General features: G+C 38.0%; 1 protein-coding gene across 2 annotated transcripts in view; it reads left to right on the top strand.

The window, feature by feature from the left end:
* KLHDC1 (kelch domain containing 1) overlaps window positions 1-19125 on the top strand; it is a 39079-nt gene that overhangs the window by 4742 nt on the left and 15212 nt on the right. For both annotated transcript variants that reach the window (XM_018054375.1, XM_018054376.1), the window contains exons 2-8: window positions 4862-4932; window positions 5384-5501; window positions 5933-6051; window positions 8939-9017; window positions 10632-10715; window positions 16956-17039; window positions 17512-17570. In XM_018054375.1, the coding sequence (XP_017909864.1) occupies window positions 4862-4932; window positions 5384-5501; window positions 5933-6051; window positions 8939-9017; window positions 10632-10715; window positions 16956-17039; window positions 17512-17570 (614 nt within the window). The remainder of the gene's footprint in view (window positions 1-4861; window positions 4933-5383; window positions 5502-5932; window positions 6052-8938; window positions 9018-10631; window positions 10716-16955; window positions 17040-17511; window positions 17571-19125) is intronic.

Here is a 19125-nt window from a genome sequence, read left to right as displayed (position 1 = left end):
GCTTTATGAACTATTTGTGTTTTCTGTAAAAACACTGGTTCATGTCTTTTGCTCACTTGTCTATTGAGTTCTTTTTTACCGATTTATAGGAATTCTTTAATTATATAGTTGTATGAGTTTAATATGTCTTTTCAGTTTGAGGCTTCCCTGGTAGCTCAGTTGGTAAAAAATCCACCTGCAATGTGGGAGACCAGGGTTTGATCCCCTAGAGAAGGGAAAGGCTACCCACTCCAGTATTCTGGCCTGAAGAATTCCATGGACTGTATAGTTCATGGGGTTGCAGAGTTGGACACAACTGAGCAACTTTGACTTTTCTCAGTTTGCAGCTTATCTTTGTATTTTCTTGATGATTATATTTTGTTCAACAGAGGCTTTTAATTAATGACATTAATGCTTTGTACTTTCTGCATCTTAAATCTTTCCCAGTATGGAGATCATAAAGTCTCCTATTTTGTCTTCTAAACAATTTTTGGTTTTGCCTTCCACATTTAATTTTTTTTTAATCTGAGTTTTTTGTTTGGTTGGTTGGTTATAGGTAGGGATCCAATTTTATTATATTTTCAATATGGATAATCAGTTATTCTTGTGTCATATATTAAATAGTCCCCTCTTTCCCTACTAATATGCAAACTCTGTCACGCATCAAGTTTCCATGTTTGTGTCATCTGTTTCTAGGTTCTTTATTCTGTGAAGTTTGCTGTTTATTCTTGTGACAGAACCTCCCTCAGTGTCTAAATTACAACAGCTTTACTAGAAGTCTGCATGTTGGATGGTAAAAGCCCCCCTCACACTCTGTCTTGCTCTTGAGGAATATTTTGGTTATTTAGGGACTTTTGTTTCATATACATTTTCTTTACTGTTTCTATTATAGTAAAATGTATAAAACATTTAATTTGTCATCTTCACCAAGTTAATGTACAATTGGTGGCATTATATTCAGTGTTGTATAGTGTAACCACTGTCTGCTTCCCACATGGTGCTAGTGGTAACGAACCTGCCCGCCAGTGCTTGAGATGTAAGAGGAATGGGTTCAGTCTCTAGGTCGGGAAGATTCCCTGGAGGAGGGCATGGCAACTGACTCTAGTATTCTTGCCTGGAAAATCCCATGGACAGAGGAGCCTGGCTGGCTACAGTCCATAGGGTCTCACAGAGCTGGGCCTGACTGAAGCGACTTAGCCTGCACCACTGTCTAGTTCCAAAACTCTTACTCCAAACAGAAATTCTGCCTCCCTCCCTTTTTACCCCAGTCCCTGCTAACTCCTAACCATTCTATCTTTATACATTTGCCTTTTTCTAGATATTTCATGTAAATGAGATCCTAACAGTGTTTGTATTTGTGAGTCTGGTTTCTTTTATTCAGCATATTACGTTCATGGTTTGCCTGTGTTGCAGTATGATCAGAACTTATTCCTTTTATGGAGAATATCACATTTTGTTTATCCATTCATCTGTTGTTGGGACACTTGGGTTGTTGCCATCTTTTGTAAATTGTAAATAGTTCTGATATCAAGATTGGTATTACAAGTATCTGAGCCCCTATTTTCAATTCTTTTGGATACGTAGCAGTGGAATTCCTGGGTCATGTGGTTATTCCACGTTTAACTTTTAGAAGAACTGCTAACTTGCTTTCCACCATACTTCCTCATTTGTATAAACTTTAGAATCAGATTGTCAAATAAAGTACTCTATTAAGATTTTATGTTACTGTACTCAATCTTTAGATCATTTGAGAGTGATAGACATGTTATGAAATTGAGACTTCAGGTCCAAGTATGTAGTATATCTCTATTCAAGACTTTTTGATGTCTTTTCAATAAAGTTTTGTAATATCTTCATCAATATCTTATATATCTTTTATTGGGTTTACTCTTGGCTTCTTTGTATTTTTTGATGTTAGTTTCTTTAAAAGTAAATTTCTTGATTATCACTGGTATTTTGAAATACAACTAACTTGAATATTTTTTACTCTGGCAAACTTTCTAAACATACATTCATTCTCAAAATCCATCTGTTAATTATATTTAGTTTCTATGTGGAATCTACACATGATGACAGTTTTGTTTCTTTCATCCTAATCTTTATTCCTTTTTTTTAAACTACACTGGTGGACCTAAAGTACAGTGTAAAACGAAAGCTATTTTTTTCTTGCTCCTAATCTCAGAGGGATTGTTTTAAACTATTAACCATTAAGATTGCTTAGGGTTTTGTTTGTTTGTTTGTAGGTGTCCTCTTTCAATTTATGAATGTTGAGTTTCCAAGAGTGACTTTTGCATTATACTGAGATAATTATGTTTTTTCTTCTTTACTTGCCAAATGTGATGACTTATAAAAAATAGTAGTAATATTTGTAATATTAAATCAATGTTCCATTCTTTGGATTAAGTACAAGTTAATATATGTTACCTTTTATATACATCAACTGGATCCTATTTACTCATTACTTTTTAAAGCAGTTTTACATCTTTGTTCAAAAGTGGTTTGGGTAGTATTCCTTCTTTTATATTCTGGAGTAGATTTTTTGGAAGATTTAATTATTTGTTCTGTGAGTGTTTGAAAGAACTCATCTGTAAAGCCATCTGGGTTTGGTACTTTGGGTGGGGAAGATTTTAAATCTCTGATTCAATCAAAACTATGAGATTATTCATATTTTCCAATTTTTCTTGAGTCAAGTTTCCTCACTCTCATTCTCTCTCTTCCTCCATGTCTCTTAACTTCTTCTTTATATATTCCATCTCTCTGGGCTATGTTTCTGAATTAATAAGTTCACTAATTCTCTCTCTTTTTTTTTTAGGGTAACCTTCACAAAAGCAGTTTTAGTGGAATGAGTCTGAATTGATCAATCTGGGTTGATGTTGTAATGAGCAGTGAAGCAATGGAGAGTTCCACTATAACTCAGTATGGAACCTTTGTTATGAAGGGAGCTGAGAAATAAGAGAAGGGTTTGTGGAAGAGTTTTGTTTTCAGATGAGCAATACTAAGGCATGTTTGAGTGTCGATAGGGGTGATCTACCACAGAAGCAAAATTTGATGATGTAAAAGAAAAGGGATAATTTAGGAGTGAAATCACTGAGAAAATAAGGAACTAGGGCCAAATTGTTCAATTCTGTGCTCCATTAGGTTTTTTGCAACACCGCTTTTAAAGATTAAACGGACTTCTCTTTTTATTCATGAGATGAGCATACAGTCAGTTTAATAAGTATTATTCATGTATCCATTCTCTTAAGCCACAAATATTCTATTTGTCTTGTATGTCCAAGTCACTGTGAGACTCTGGGAACAACAAAATACACATGATCTATGCACTCATGAAGCTTGTATCGTGGCAGTGGTGGTGCTGTGTGTATATGATAAAGACAAAGGACTTGGAAGGGAAAGTACAGGATTTATGAGAGCATTTAACAGGGACCTTAATCTCTTAACCTTATTCTAGAAGATTAAAGAAGCAACAAAATGATTCCCAAAGAAAGAGTAATTAGCCAAACAGATTCTGAGAGAGCATTGCAAGAAGAGAGAAGAGCATAGGTGAAGGTCCAGTTGGAAACTTGCATGGGTTTAGGAACGGAAGGAAGACTGGAACTTAACGATTAAAGGCAAGAAGAACTTTGGAGGGATAGCAGGTGCCATACAGCAGAGAATCATAAGAATTTTAGACCATCCTGAGCAACAGGGAAGCACTGAAGGGGCTTCAGCAGAAGAGTGACAGAAGCCATTTCCATACTATTCCTGTTGTACAGGTGCACTCGTGTGGCTCCTAGAGCTGGATGCCGTTAACCCTTAGAGTCATACAGGGAGTCTTTTGACTCCCTCTCTTGACAGTTGTTTACTCGTCCATCAGTCAGACATGGTTTCCTCAGTCAGAGTGGAAGTTTCCTTGGAAATATTATTATAATGTTTTTCTATTCTGAGCATAAGTGTATGAGAGTAGGGGCAGGGGAGAGAGACAGACAGAAACAGAGATGGAGTTAGAGACAGACCCAGTAGTCAGGATACTATTTAAAAAATTTTAACTAATAGAGCAAGGAGAATTAACTAATTCTACTTAGCATGTTAATAATTTATACATCATACAGAAATTCTTAAATTTTTAGACATTTAATTCTTAGATATTCTTAAACATCTTTTGCAACTAGCTATTTTTGAGTTATTTTATAACTTTTAAGTAATCCTGACAGATTTATGTAAGGATTTGTTTTAATCCCTAGGTTTTTAACTTTAACATAAAGAAAATTGTTATTTTATTATTTCTCTTTTCATTATAAATATCAGAATGTGCTGTATATGTTATCAGCATCTTTAGAGATTATTATTTGGAGTTGACATTTTGACTAGCTAAATTTATCTTGATCCTTAGATTCTATATTTAATCGACATCTAACACTATGCATTGCACATAGTAGGCACTCAAAAAACATGTCCAGTGAATCAAGGTATATGATATCGTGCTCTTAATTATACTTCATAAAAGTTTCCTTTCTTACCTCCTCCCTTTTAACACAAATATATTGCCCTTTTTCAATATTCCTTTTCTTTCTGGATTCATAGTCTTCAGTATTCTGCTCTAATGTTACTGTTCTGCTGTTTTCTCTTTCTTGAACTTCCTTGGAAAGTTTAATGGCCCTCAGTCTTTTTCTGAGACTCATGTACTTGCTATTTTGTATTTGCCTACTTTCTCTGGGAAAATGTCTCTCTTCCCCTTCTCTTTTGATCTATCTTAATTTCTATTGAAAAAAAAACCATCTTTGAGGCTGTGTATTGCTTTTGTCTTTTTCACTGTTTTCATTGTGGTTTTCCCATCCTGAGCAACTATTTAGTTGTTACTTTGTAAATAATAAACATAATTTTATGTATTCTGTGTTTTTAGTCTATTGAAGACAATGAAGTATATTTGCCTAATGATGAGATTTGGACCTATGATATTGATAGTGGGTTGTGGTAAGTAATTTTACATTGTATAATGTCCAGTCTTAGTATCTGTTGTAACTGTTGTCATAGACAACAGGAGAGTTGAGACCATACTCGGAACATACTGCAGTATTATGCTGTCTCCCTTTCCTTTTCTTTCAGTGCTTTATTCCCTCTGGACGTTTCTCTCCCCAAATCCCTTCCCCTCTTCATTCGTTGTCCTTTACCATTCTGAAGACTTTGTTTTGTTCTACTATTTCCCAATTCTGGTGACATGAGAAGATTTTGTAACTTTTTCCCTCAGTAGGTTAAAAAATCTTTACCATGGATCTTCTTACAGTTTTTAGAGTATTGGCTACCATGATATCTTAATTGTAATTGTCAATGACAATTTTCATTGAAAAAGTACTGATGGTGTTCAAAAGGAATTTTAATTTGCCTTTCTGGAAAGTTACGGAATTCCACGTTATTCTTGCTGCAGGACAATGCACCTCATGGAAGGAGAACTCCCTACCTCCATGTCAGGAAGTTGCGGTGCTTGCATAAATGGAAAGCTGTACGTTTTTGGAGGATATGATGACAAAGGATACAGCAATCGAGTAATTCTTTTTTTTTCAATTCAGGAGTGCAGAAAATGTAATGTTTAATGTGTCACTTCATCTCACAAGTTTACAAGTATTTTGCGAAGAAGACGTGTAGAAAAGCTTGAGCTAACTAATAAGGTTTTAAAAGATAGAGTGAAAATGCAGCATACCTGCTCCTCTCTGATCCCAGATCCTTCTGCTTCAGAATTAACTGCTTACTTGGTTGATATCCATAGGGCAAGAACAAGAAGGGTAAAGATTCATTTCAGTATGTTTCATATACCATTTTTGCTTCCAAAACATAGTCCCATTTTCATTAACTCTACAATTAAAATTTCTACCTTTCAAAAATAAAAAGTAATAGTAATTTTGGATCACCTATCCCTGTGACATATATTTAATTTTCTGATGCCCTGTCTGTTAATAGTATTCTCCTCTTTTAAAAGCTTTATTTTGTTAATTTGCGAACAAGAGATGGAACCTACGTTTGGGAAAAAATCACCAACTTTGAAGGGCAACCACCCACACCACGTGATAAACTTTCCTGCTGGGTATATAAAGACAGGTAATGCAGCAAAACCACCTCATTAACTGCATTCGAGTAAGGATTATAGCTTGTGTCCAAAACAGAGAAAACTTAAAACTCTGAATTTTTTTCAAGATATAATTATAAACTGATTTGACACTGATGGTAAAGGCAGTTTTGAATCCTAGTTAAGAACCAGGTCATAAGAATAAATATGGTGGAAGCAACTATTTGTTTTTTTAAATTAATTACTTTATTAATTTTATGGATAGTTACTATAGTCACACAGTTTAAAAATCAAAACTATTTTAAAAAGTCTGACTCCCATTGTTGCTCCCATCCATCCTGTTCCTACCCCTCCAGATGCACAAATAGCTACTTTTATCAACATATTTTGTATTTTTATAGCAGTGGTTCTCAAACTTGTTTGCCATAGGAATAATATAGGGAATTTTTTTTTTTAATGCTGTGAAGCCCAGGTGATACCCTAGACTAACTAAATTACAATCAATGGGAGTATGATTTTTTTAAGCTGCTCAAGTAATTCCAAGGTGCAGACACATTTTGGAACAATTGCCCTCTGTTATTTTAAACAAACAGAAGCAAATACATATGTATGTATATATATGTGAAAGTGAAGTCACTCAGTTGTGTCTGACTCTTTGCAACCCTGTGGACTGTAGCCTACCAGGCTCCTCCTTCCATGGGATTCTCCAGGCAAGAATACTGAAGTGGGTTGCCATTTCCTTCTCCAGGGGATCTTCCTTGACCCAGGGATCAAGCCCGGGTCTCCTGCATTCCAGGCAGATGCTTTAACCTATGAGCCATCACGGAGCCCCGTATACATATGTGTAAATATATATAGAGATAATAGTATTCTATACATTTATCTGTATCTTTTCTGCCTCCTCTTTACACAAACATCTGTGTACTCTACACTATTCTGCGTCCTACTGCTTCTTTTAGTCTACACTACCATGGAGAACTTTCATTTTTCTATATCTCTAGTTGGAAAGCTGGGTTTTTTTTTGTTTTTGTTTGTTTTTACAGCTGCATAGTAATCTCCCATGAGGATATACTATAGTTTATTTAGCTTTTTTCCTATAGATGAAGCAACACTTAGATTATTTCAATTCCTATGCCTTTACAAACTATGCTTTAATGAATATCTTTGTGTTTATATACATATAATTGCAGATCAATTTGTTGCATAAAATTGCACACTCTGATTTCTGGATCAAAGGATAATACATTTATAATTGTGGTAAATGTTTATTTTGCTAGGGCTGATGTAATAGAGTTCTATAAATTGAATTATTTAAACAACAGAAATGTATTTTCCTGGCTGTCAGTGGTTAAGACTCTGCACTTGCACTGCAGAGGGCACAGGTGTGCATCCTGGTCAGGGAGCTAGATCCTGCATGCCATGGGGTGTGTCAAAAAATGTATCGTCTCGTCGTTTTGGAGACTAGAAGTCTGGGATCAGACTGTCAGCAAGGTTGGCTCATTCTGTGGGTTTTCAGGAAGAACCTACTTCATGCCTCTCCCTAGCTTCTGGCGACTTGCTGGTAATCTTTGGGGTGTAGAAGCGTCACTCAGATCTCTGCCTTCATGGTCGCATAACAGTCTCTCTGTACTTGCTTGTCTTCCTCCCAGTTTCCCCCTTTTGTAAGAAAACCAGTTATATTGAATTAGTGCCTACCCTAATCACTTCATCTTAAGTTGATTGCCTCTATAATAGGGGTCCCCATGTCTCTGCCAAAATTACCTCGTTCTTCCTGAACTTTGTCCACCTTTTACAAATTGGTCTGTTACTATTTCTGTTAGAATTACTTTAAAGGCCAGGTCTGCTAATTCCAATATCTGGGCCACCTTGAAGTCAGCTTATATTGACTCTCTCCTCTCTTGATCCCAGGTCACTTTTTTTTGCCTTTTCATATACTTTCTAATTTTACCTCATATGACAGACATTCTGTTTGAAAGAACAGTAAAGTTGTAGTAAACAATGCATCTCTCCAGAAAAGCACATGCCCGTTCTTTCTTTTTCAGACTGCTGGAGTGTGCTTTAAGTCAGTCTAACCTGCAGTTGGCCTGTGCTTAGGCTTTGTTGCAGCTTTAGTTTCTTTCAGTTTTAGCACTGGCTTCAAATGTTCTGATGCAGGATCAAGACTTTTCTTTGCTAGGGCCCCACATTTTGAGCACTAGGGATTGTGTAGACATTTTGAGCTGGGCTTCACAGCCATGTTCCTACTTCTCAGAACTGTGAGAGATCCCTCCTTGTTTCATAGCCTAATTGGTAGGAATTTAGGTTGCTAGGGAGTTCTCTTTGCTCCCCAATTCCACTTTATACTTTCTGTACCTTGAGTGATCTCTTTAAGCATTGCATGTTGTCCCTGGCTTTTTGCGGGCAGCACTCTGAGGCGTTTCCTCCAGATTTCCTGTCCTGATCCCAAACTTTAGAGTTGATAGCTCAGATTGCCTCAAGAAGAGTTGTGCTGCTCTCTGCTGCCTCATTCTCTTGGTGACTGACCGTAAGTCCTCTCTGAAGATTATGTGAATACTTTTTGAATAGATTCAAACTCCCTAGGTGACTGAGTCTCTTAAGGTTCTAGTTTGCTGTGTGAGCCTGCATGTGACTGCTAAAATTTTGGCTGGCTTCTTTTACAGACCCTGTGTGTGCCAGGTTCTTCCTCCTGTTGCATCAAGGATGAAAGCATGGGTTTCTCTCTCCTACTGCAGGCTCATCACTTTCTGGAATTAGTTTGCTTAGGTCTCTGTGTTCCCATAGCGCTTTGATTTTTTTTTAAATTATGGTTTTGTAGTTTATATGGCTTGTTTAGGTTGTGAGAGAAATGATATCTTTCAACTTTCTGTGAACAAGCTGAAAGCAGAACTCCCAAAGTGTGTCCTTTGTTTTGTTTTTCAGATTAATATATTTTGGTGGCTATGGGTGTAGGAGACATAATGAACTCCAAGATTGTTTTGATGTTCATGATGCATCTTGGGTAAGAGAGTAATCACTGTTTACATTTTCCTCTAATTTAGTGTCGCCTTAAAGTTTTTAGAAATAATGAGCCCAGTCCTTCTCGTTTTAATTTGCTATAATTGATACTATGAAAAAAAAAGGTGTCTTTTCTCTCTTTTGAATTTGGGTTCAGTTGCAAGAGATTTTCTCACCTGATAGTATCAGCCTTCATTGCTACTGGCAGAGTAATTTCTTTTCTGATGTCATAAATCACTTACAGATGCTTCTAGTAGACAAGTAGTGGCTTTAGCACAACTTGAAAAACTCTGTTCATAGGTAACCACAGTGGCTGTTGCTGACATACACCTCCTTTTAGGTACGTCCGCCAGAACTATTCATAGCTCAGACTGGCTTCTGTATGACAGTGAGTAAGTTGGTAGTGATACTGCTTTTTTCTACTTATTCTTACTGGCTAGAGAATAAACTATTATATTAATGAAAGAAGTCATGACTTACAAAAATGAAATCTTTTAAAAGATAACTTTAAAAGCCATTGATCTTCCCACTAAGATACACAGTAGCCTCACTTTTACCTTCTACTAGTGCATTTTATTATTATTCATTATTAATGTAAAGATATATGTACATATCATGTATATCTCTTTGTATATAAGTATTTAAAATTTCTCCATAGGCTTTACTTAGACTATGTGTGAAATTAATATATGTTAATAAAATTGAATGATTTTTAAGTGACAAAAGTAGTTTACATGGTTTTTCAGTTTTCAAAATGAAGTATCTTTTAAATTTTGCTACTGACAGTATTACTGATAATTTTTAGTAATATAACTTCCCACTAATTATGTCCAATTATTTTTGCTCATCAGTGAAAGCTCTCATTTTTTTTCTCAACTAGTATAGTTAGGCTAATGATCACATCCTGAAGTTTATGGTGTACAGGTAGATTTTTTTCACTTAGATTCTGAACTAGGTAAATTATGTAGTTTATTTGACTTGTTTGACAAATGAATGAATGAAAAATGAAAATGAATGATATAGTCCTGACGTATAACACAAAACTGCTGCAGAGGTAAGCTTGAGTAGTGGCAGAGGATTTCAGCAATGCAGAAGATACTAAATACAGTCTAACTGCTAAATCTTTGCCTTGCCAAGTCTTCCTAGAAAACAAAGGAGAGTAAGCATACATTTAATGTATAAGAATAAGCTGCTTAGTTAAGTGATTAGAATTCTTTTACAAAAAGAACCACTGTTCCCTAAAGTTTCTAACAGCAAAGATTAGAAATTTGGCACATGTACTTTAGGAAAACAGATTTTCAAATCTAAATATCATTCTATCCTCTGCAATTTTCAAAGAGATAGTCCTTTGAGAGGATTGGAGAATTGTCACCAAGTACAGTGATGAGTCATGAAAGCGATGCTATGAGAAGAACAGTTGCTAGGTGATGCTGCTATAGCCTAGGGATCACACTTTGTGAGCCACTGGTGATACGCGTTAAGTTTATGACTATGGTCACACTTGACTGTATTTCTGTAAAATTGTCTACTATTTCACCAGTAAATATGCAGTGAAACTATCATACAAATCTAAAAGTCATTAAAAACTTTTAAAATATTTTAAAAATTTATGTTTTAGGAAGAGCAGATATTCTGGGGATGGCATAATGATGTTCACATATTTGACACAAAGACACAGAGTTGGCTTCAGCCCGAAATTAAAGTAAGTATTCTGAAAAGTCACCTTTATGTTTTTATATTCATTAACACTTTTAAAGTGAATTTCTTTTACTAAGTTATTGGCTGTTAGTAATTGAGTTTGTAATCATATACAAAGGGGTTCTCTTGAGTGCAGTCACTATTATTGTTTTTTTATCACATATTTTTCTCCAGGTTAAGGTTTTCTAGAAAACTCTAGAGAGGTGCCATCATCATTCTTTACCCACAAGTGTTCAGTTCAGTCGCTCAGTCGTGTCCGACTCTTTGCGACCCCATGAATCTCAGCACGCCAGGCCTCTCTGTCCATCACCAACTCCCGGAGTTCACTCAGACTCGCGTCCATCGAGTCAGTGATGCCATCCAGCCATCTCATCCTCGGTCATCCCCTTCTTCTCCTGCCCCCAGTCCCTCCCAGCATCAAAGTCTTTTCCAATGAGTCAACTCTTCGCATGAAGTGGCCAAAGTACTGGAGTTTCAGCTTTAGCATCATTCCCTCCAAAGAAATCCCAGGGCTGATCTCCTTCAGAAGGGACTGGTTGGATCTCCTTGCAGTTCAAGGGACTCTCAAGAGTCTTCTCCAACACCACAGTTCAAAAGCATCAATTCTTCGGCACTCAGCCTTCTTCACAGTCCAACTTTCACATCCATACATGACTACTGGAAAAACCAAAACCTTGACTAGACGGACCTTAGTCAGCAAAGTAATGTCTCTGCTTTTGAATATGCTATCTAGGTTGGTCATAACTTTGCTTCCAAGGAGTGAGTGTCTTTTAATTTCCTGGCTGCAGTCACCATCTGCAGTGATTTTGGAGCCCAAAAAATAAAGTCTGACACTGTTTCCAGTGTTTCTCCGTGTAATGCCCTAATTTAATGAAGGTTCTTTTTAAAAGTCCTTTTGTAGCAAAGTTCATGACTTTGAAAAGCCCATGTTTCATAAACTCATGAAATCTTAATACTCTTTCATGTGCTAGTGAGCAAACACAGATTCACATTAGTGTAAGCCATATAGAATTCTTGCATAGCTGGGAGGTGTATTTTGAAGTGGCTCACACAGTGGAAAAGCTACAGGGACCAGGGCCTTAGGAACTGGAGCGATTTACCCAACCTCATCACAATATTTCCATCTTCCTATTGGCTTCTCCCTGCTTCTCTGTGTGCTAGCTTATTCTGTCTGCTGCAGGCTGGCCAGCTCATTTAGGAGGGAATATAGCCCTGCCTATACCAGCAGTTCTTTCTGTTGGTGCTGTATTTTCTCAATGTCTGTATCTTCACCCTAGAAAAAGGACTCTGGCTCTACTTAGGTGTGTTCCTCCTCTATATCAATCCCGGTTGCCAAGGGTATGATTGCCAGGCCTGAGTTTGAGACCTGTCCCTAGGGGAGTAAGGTATTGTGTTGGTCAGATCACTGGAACTGTGCAGAATAAAATACTGAACAAAATTTGTGTTCAAATTTTTGAACAAAACCCAAAATTGATTCAAATTCTATTCTCTGCGATTTTAAAAGAGAGGAGAGAGGATTTGAGAGGATTGGAGGATTGTCAACAAGTACAGTTATGAGTCATGCAAGCAATGTTATGAGAAGAGCAGTTGCTAGGTGATGCTGCTATAGCCTAGGGAAAGACCAAATTTTTATCCACTAACAGGCATATGGGCTTCCCTGTTGGCTCAGCAGTAAAGAACCCACTGACAAAGCAGGAGATACAAGTTTGATCTCTGGTTTGGGACGATCCCCTGGAGAAGGAAATGGCAACCCACTCCAGTATTCTTGCCTGGAAAATCCCATGGACAATCAGCCTGGTGGGCTCTAGTCCCTGGGGTTGCAAAAGAGTTGGACACAACTTAATGAATAAACCACAGCACACATGTATGCATAAAATTCCTTGCACTTAAGCTTCTGTGAATGGAAGTGAGGGAAGTTCTATGCAAAATAAAAAGTGTTACAAGGCTTGACCCATCTCAGCATCCTCTTTTTCCTAGCAGTGGCTTTCACATTTCCAATGTTCTTCTGTTCTATTCTAATTTTGGAACTCATCAACTATCAGTCAATCATATTTGTTGATGGATGTTTCCTGCAGTCAGTATTTGAATGTTAAGATTTATGTGTTAATGAAATAAAAGCATCATATCTCTCTTAAAATAATTTCATATCAGTAAGCAAGTGGAGAGAAATTTTATTGACACTGGATCTACTAAAACTCATCCTAGATCTCTTTCAGGCTTCTTAACACTTTGCTTCCTTAGAGAATAAGCAAAAATCTGGAGCTACTGCACACATAGTTTTAGAATGTGCTCCTTGGGATCAGTGAGCTGAGGTAGCTTATAAGGAGTTCTTTAGGACTTCAGGTCTTTCTGTGACTGTCTCTCTTTACCGTAGTTTGTAACCCTCTCATCCTTCTGTGCCAACAGCCTAACAGGCACGGGACACTTTTCGTTAATGTTTAACAATATTTTCACTGTGATTTCTCTGATCATTTCTTCAGATATGTTCTTCAGTTCAATTCAGTTGCTCAGTTATGTCTGACTTTTTGACCCCATGGACTGCACCACGCCTGACTTCCCTGTCCACCAATTCCCGGAGCTCGCTGAACTCATGTCCATTAAGTTGGTGATGCCATACAATCATCTCATCCTCTGTCGTCCCCTTCTCCTCCTGCCTTCAGTCTTTCCCAGCATCAGAGTCTTTTCCAATGAGTCGATTCTTCGCATCAGGTGGCCAAAGTATTGGAGTTTCAGCTTCAGCATCAGTCCTTCCAATGAATATTCAGGACTGATTTCCTTTAGGATTAACTGGTTGGATCTCCTTGCAGTCCAGGAGACACTCAAGAGTCTTCTCCAACAAATGTACTCCAACAAAGAACTCTTACATTGTTTATATTCTATCTGAAAGTTTTTCTGATGTGGTTGCAGCTAGACTCTGTTTTCTTTATTTTCTAGACACTTCCTTAAATTAATTCATTGTTCCTCAATATCTGCATCAAAGTGCAAGGTAACTTGATACAGTGTAACAGTTACTTGTTTTGAAGTTGAAGAAATTGGATTTGCATTCTAATTGTGTCATGAAAGAGCTGTGTACTTTTAGATAGAGTGTGACAGTGGCACCCCACTCCAGTACTCTTGCCTAGAGAATCCCATGGATGGAGGAGCCTGGTAGGCTGCAGTCCACGGGGTCGCTAAGAGTCAGACATGACTGAGCGACTTCACTTTCACTTTGCACTTTCATGCATTGGAGAGGGAAATGGCAGCCCACTCCAGTGTTCTTGCCTGGAGAATCCCAGGGACGGGGGAGCCTGGTGGGCTGCCGTCTATGGGGTTGCACAGAGTCGGACACAACTGAAGTGACTTAGCAGCAGAGTGTGACATAGGCTTCCCAGGTGACCCTAGTGGTAAAGAACCTACCTGCCAATGGAGGAGATGCATTGGTTTTTAATACTTAAAGAATCTGCCTGCAATGCCAGAGACCTGGTTTCAATCCCTAGGTCAGGAAGATCTCCTGGAGGAGGGCATGGCAACCCACTCTAATATTCTTGCCTGGAGAATTTCATGGACAGAGGAGCCTGGTGGGCTACAGCCCATAGGATCACAGAGAGTCAGACATGACTAAATCGACTTAACACACACACATACTGTGTCATCCATAAAGTGGAAGGTTGAAAGAGTTTTCCTACACAAGATTCTTAACCCTATGAGAACAGAATTGCGTTATCTTGAGTATTTCAAACAACTTAATAAGCACTGTGCATCGTTTGCACAGTTTACACAATCAGTTCAGTTCAGTCGCTCAGTCGTGTCCGACTCGGCGACCCCATGAATCGCAGCACGCCAGGCCTCCCTGTCCATCACCAACTCCCGGAGTTCACTCAGACTCGCATCCATCGAGTCAGTGATGCCATCCCGCCATCTCATCCTCTGTCGTCCCCTTCTCCTCCTGCCCCCAATCCCTCCCAGCATCAGAGTCTTTTCCAGTGAGTCAGCTCTTCACATGAGGTGGCCAGAGTACTGGAGTTTCAGCTTTAGCATCATTCCTTCCAAAGAAATCCCAGGGCTGATCTCCTTCAGAATGGACTGGTTGGATCTCCTTGCGGTTCAAGGGACTCTCAAGAGTCTTCTCCAACACCACAGTTCAAAAGCATCAATTCTTTGGCACTCAGCCTTCTTCACAGTCCATCTCTTTCATCCATACATGACCACAGGAAAAACCATAGCCTTGACTAGACAGACCTTTGTTGGCAAAGTAATGTCTCTGCTTTTGAATATGCTATCTAGGTTGGTCATAACTTTCCTTCCAAGGACTAAGCGTCTTTTAATTTCATGGCTGCAATCACCACCGGCAGTGATTTTGGAGCCCCCAAAAATAAAGTCTGACACTGTTTCCACTGTTTCCCCATCTATTTCCCATGAAGTGATGGGACCAGATGCCATGATCTTCATTTTCTGAATGTTGAGCTTTAAGCCAACTTTTTCATTCTCCTTTTTCACTTTCATCAAGAGGCTTTTTAGTTCCTCTTCACTTTCTGCCATAAGGGTAGTGTCATCTGCATATCTGAGGTTATTGATATTTGTCCCGGCAATCTTGATTCCAGCTTGTGTTTCTTCCAGTCTAGCGTTTCTCATGATGTACTCTGCATAGAAGTTAAATAAGCAGGGTGACAATATACAGCCTTGACGTACTCCTTTTCCTATTTGGAACCAGTCTGTTTTTCCATGTCCAGTTCTAACTGTTGCTTCCTGACCTGCATACAGATTTCTCAAGAGGCAGGTTAGGTAGTCTGGTATTCCCATCTCTTTCAGAATTCTCCACAGTTTATTGTGATCCACACAGTCAAATGCTTTGACATAGTCAATAAAGCAGAAATAGATGTTTTTCTGGAACTCTCTTGCTTTTTCCATAGGCTAATGCAAATGCCATTACTTTGTTTTTGTTTGGATTGATATGAACCTAGTTTATTCAGAAGCTTTGATTGGCTATTAAATGTATTTCATAAATAAAAATGGAGAAAGTTCATTTATTTCACAATGAACATGTATGTAGTAGAAGAATTTTTCTAAAATTTCACATCAGAGACTGGATACTAAAACTTGTTTTGCTTGAAGAGTTGGGAACCGCAACACAAATAGTTCCCTCTCAGTTATTTAAAAATCTTATATAGGTAAAGGGGCTTCCCTGGTGGCTCAGATGGTAAAGAATCTGCCTGCAGTGCAGGAGATCCAGGTTCGATCTCTGGGTCGGGAAGATCCCCTGGAGAAGGACATGGCAACCCACTCCAGTATTCTTGCCTTGGAGAATCCCATGGACTTAGGAGCCTGGTGAGCTATAGTCGAGGTGGTCGCAGAGTCAGACATAACTGAGCAACTGACACACACACATATAGGTAATATCAGAATTATTTCTTACCGTGTTGACCTTATTCAAATAAACCTGAAAAGTGTAGAAAGTTATGATCTTTGATGCAGAGATTAAATTTTGTATGCCCACATTCGGTAGCCAGTGAGCTGAAAATATTGGGTTCCTTCAGAATTTGGAATGAAAAATACAAACAGAAAAGTACTCATCATGAACATGTGGAAATTATGCAGAAAATTATTTATATTTTATTCATTCGTCTACTCATTGTACTTTTTTCCCACCAATCTAAAACTTCTCTGAAGAAAAGATCTGCTATATTTATTCAAAGTAAAGGATAAAGGTGTATTATCAGTTAGTCAAGAGTTTTAGTAAGAGATAAAACACTGGCTTAAGCCAAGAGTAAAGTTCTTATTGTGGAATTTGAAGCACCAAGAGCCTTCAGGGACAGATGTAATTTTTTTATTAGAGTCTCTGAGATTACCACTCTGTGTACTGTCATTCATAATATTAACTCTGTGTATGTGTGTGTGAGAGAGAGAGAGAGAAAAGAGAGGAAAGAAGGGGTGGGGTGTGTCAGAGAGACAAAGAAAATGTCTTTAAATTTAATTTTTTAATCTTTACATTTTGAGCTGAAATTAATGTGAAATCTCATGCTGACAAATAGTGTCAGGTATTTAATGAAAACATTAAAAAAAATAAAGATCTGAGTGAATTAATTCCTTAAGAGTAGTATTTGTCTATAATTGCTTACTACCTTGAACAGACTTTTGCATTAGGGTTTTTAATTAAGTTACATACATAATTGTAACCTAGCAGCAAGAATTTTGCATACTGAGCATAGGAATGTAACTTACAGATGTTCTAAGCCTTTGTGCTCTGTTTTCTGATCTCTGCTTGCAGGGTGGCATTCCACCACAGCCACGAGCCGCGCATACGTGTGCAGTTCTTGGAAATAAGGGCTATATCTTTGGCGGACGTGTGTTGGTTAGTGTTTTTTATGGAAATGGTCTTTTTTGTTTGATGTTTCCTATAACAATTTATCCTTTGATTTTGTGGAATAGCTGAACATTCAGATAGTCTGGAGATTAAAACACCATTCAATAATAACTTCTAAAAATCTTCTATTAACTGAACAGACTGTATCTGAGTAATCACACATGATTATAAATCATACTTTAATGCGGAGAATCCTTCACTTCAGTGATTTATCAGAAAAACTTTACTTATTATCTAAATCTTGTTAGTTTATACTCATTTTTTTCCTTTCTCCCTTGACACATTAATTTGGTAGCTCTATGCTAATTTTATTAATGCTTAACATTGTTTCCCAATATGTAAACTTCTGATAGTAAGTAAAATAGAGTTGATCTATTTTTAATATGACTTTATTTTAAAGCCAAAGTTTAAGTCCGTTAAATATGTAGAACACTGACCAATTTCATACATTTTATTTTAGCAAACTAGGATGAATGATTTGCACTATCTAAACTTAGATACCTGGACCTGGTCGGGAAGGTAAGTTCGAAATTCTAAGAATTGTTTTAACCTATAGGTATTTCTGGGTTTGTGTGTGTCTGCACATGCATGCTATAATCCAAATTTGGGTCTGTAAAACTGAACAGATGTTTTCTTCCCCTTCAGATTGTTTGCCTAAGCAAGAAATATATAGATATAAATATAGAGTTTGTTCTTTAATCAGGCTACCTAAAAACATGAGAACACTAACAGTGAAAAATTGATTATGTGAACGTGCTGGGGTGTTTTTGAAATTACTGGTTTTATATTACAAATTCTTAAGGGTCTTTAAGAAATAATGAAGTTTTAATGGAGTCAGATAACAAACAGATAATCAAGTGAGTCAAAATCAGATTTTATTGCTCCTAATATATATTTAGAAATAGAATAATATATTTAGCTACCAATTCAGCTGTTCACGTAATGAGATAGAATCAGAGCCATCACTTCAGTTCAGTTCAGTCGCTCAGTTGTGTCCGACTCTTTGTGACCCCATTAATTGCAGCACACCAGGCCTCCCTGTCCATCACCAACTCCGGGAGTTTACACAGACTCATGTCCATCAAGTTGGTGATGCCATCCGGCCATCTCATCCTCTGTCGTCCCCTTCTCCTCCTGCCCCTAATCCCTCCCAGCATCAGAGTCTTTTCCAATGAGTCAGCTCTTCGCATGAGGTGGCCAAAGTATTGGAGTCTCAGCCTCAGCATTAGTCCTTCCAATGAACACTCAGGACTGATCTCCTTTAGGATGGACTGGTTGGATCTCCTTGCAGTCCAAGGAGAGTCTCAAGAGTCTTCTCCAACACCACAGTTCAAAAGCATCAGTTCTTCGGCGCTCAGCCTTCTTCACAGTCCCAACTCTCACATCCATACATGACCACAGGAAAAACCATAGCCTTGAATAGATGGACCTTTGTTGGCAAAGTAATGTCTCTGCTTTTGAATATGCTATCTAGGTTGGTCATAACTTTTCTTCGAAGGAGTAAGTGTCTTTTAATTTCATGGCTGCAGTCACCATCTGCAGTGATTTTGGAGCACAAAAAAATAAGTCTGACACTGTTTCCACTGTTTCCCCATCTATTTCCCATTAAGTGATGGGACCAGATGCCATGATCTTAGTTTTCTGAATGTTGAGCTTTAAGCCAACACATTATGCCAAAGTACTGCTGCTGCTGATGCTAAGTAGCTTCAGTCGTGTCCGACTCTGTGCGACCCCATAGACAGCAGCCCACCAGGCTCCTCCGCCCCTGGGATTCTCCAGGCAAGAACACTGGAGTGAGTTGCCATTTCCTTCTCCAATGCATGAAAGTGAAAGTGAAGTCCCTCAGTCGTGTCGGACTTTTAGCGACCCCATGGACTGCAGCCTACTAGGCTCCTCCGTCCATGGCGTTTTCCAGGCAAGAGTACAGGAGTGGGGTGCCATCGCCTTCTCCAATGCCAAAGTACAAATACTATTAAAAAATGAAACCACAGAAGTACTAGAAGGAAATATAACGATTTATCTTTAAAATCTTGGCATGGGAAAAGCTTTTCTAAAGATGATATAAACCTAAAAT

This window comes from Capra hircus, chromosome 10 (genome assembly GCF_001704415.2).
Source record: "Capra hircus breed San Clemente chromosome 10, ASM170441v1, whole genome shotgun sequence".
Lineage (NCBI taxonomy): Eukaryota > Metazoa > Chordata > Mammalia > Artiodactyla > Bovidae > Capra > Capra hircus.
This window is presented reverse-complemented; position numbering and strand designations above follow the sequence as displayed.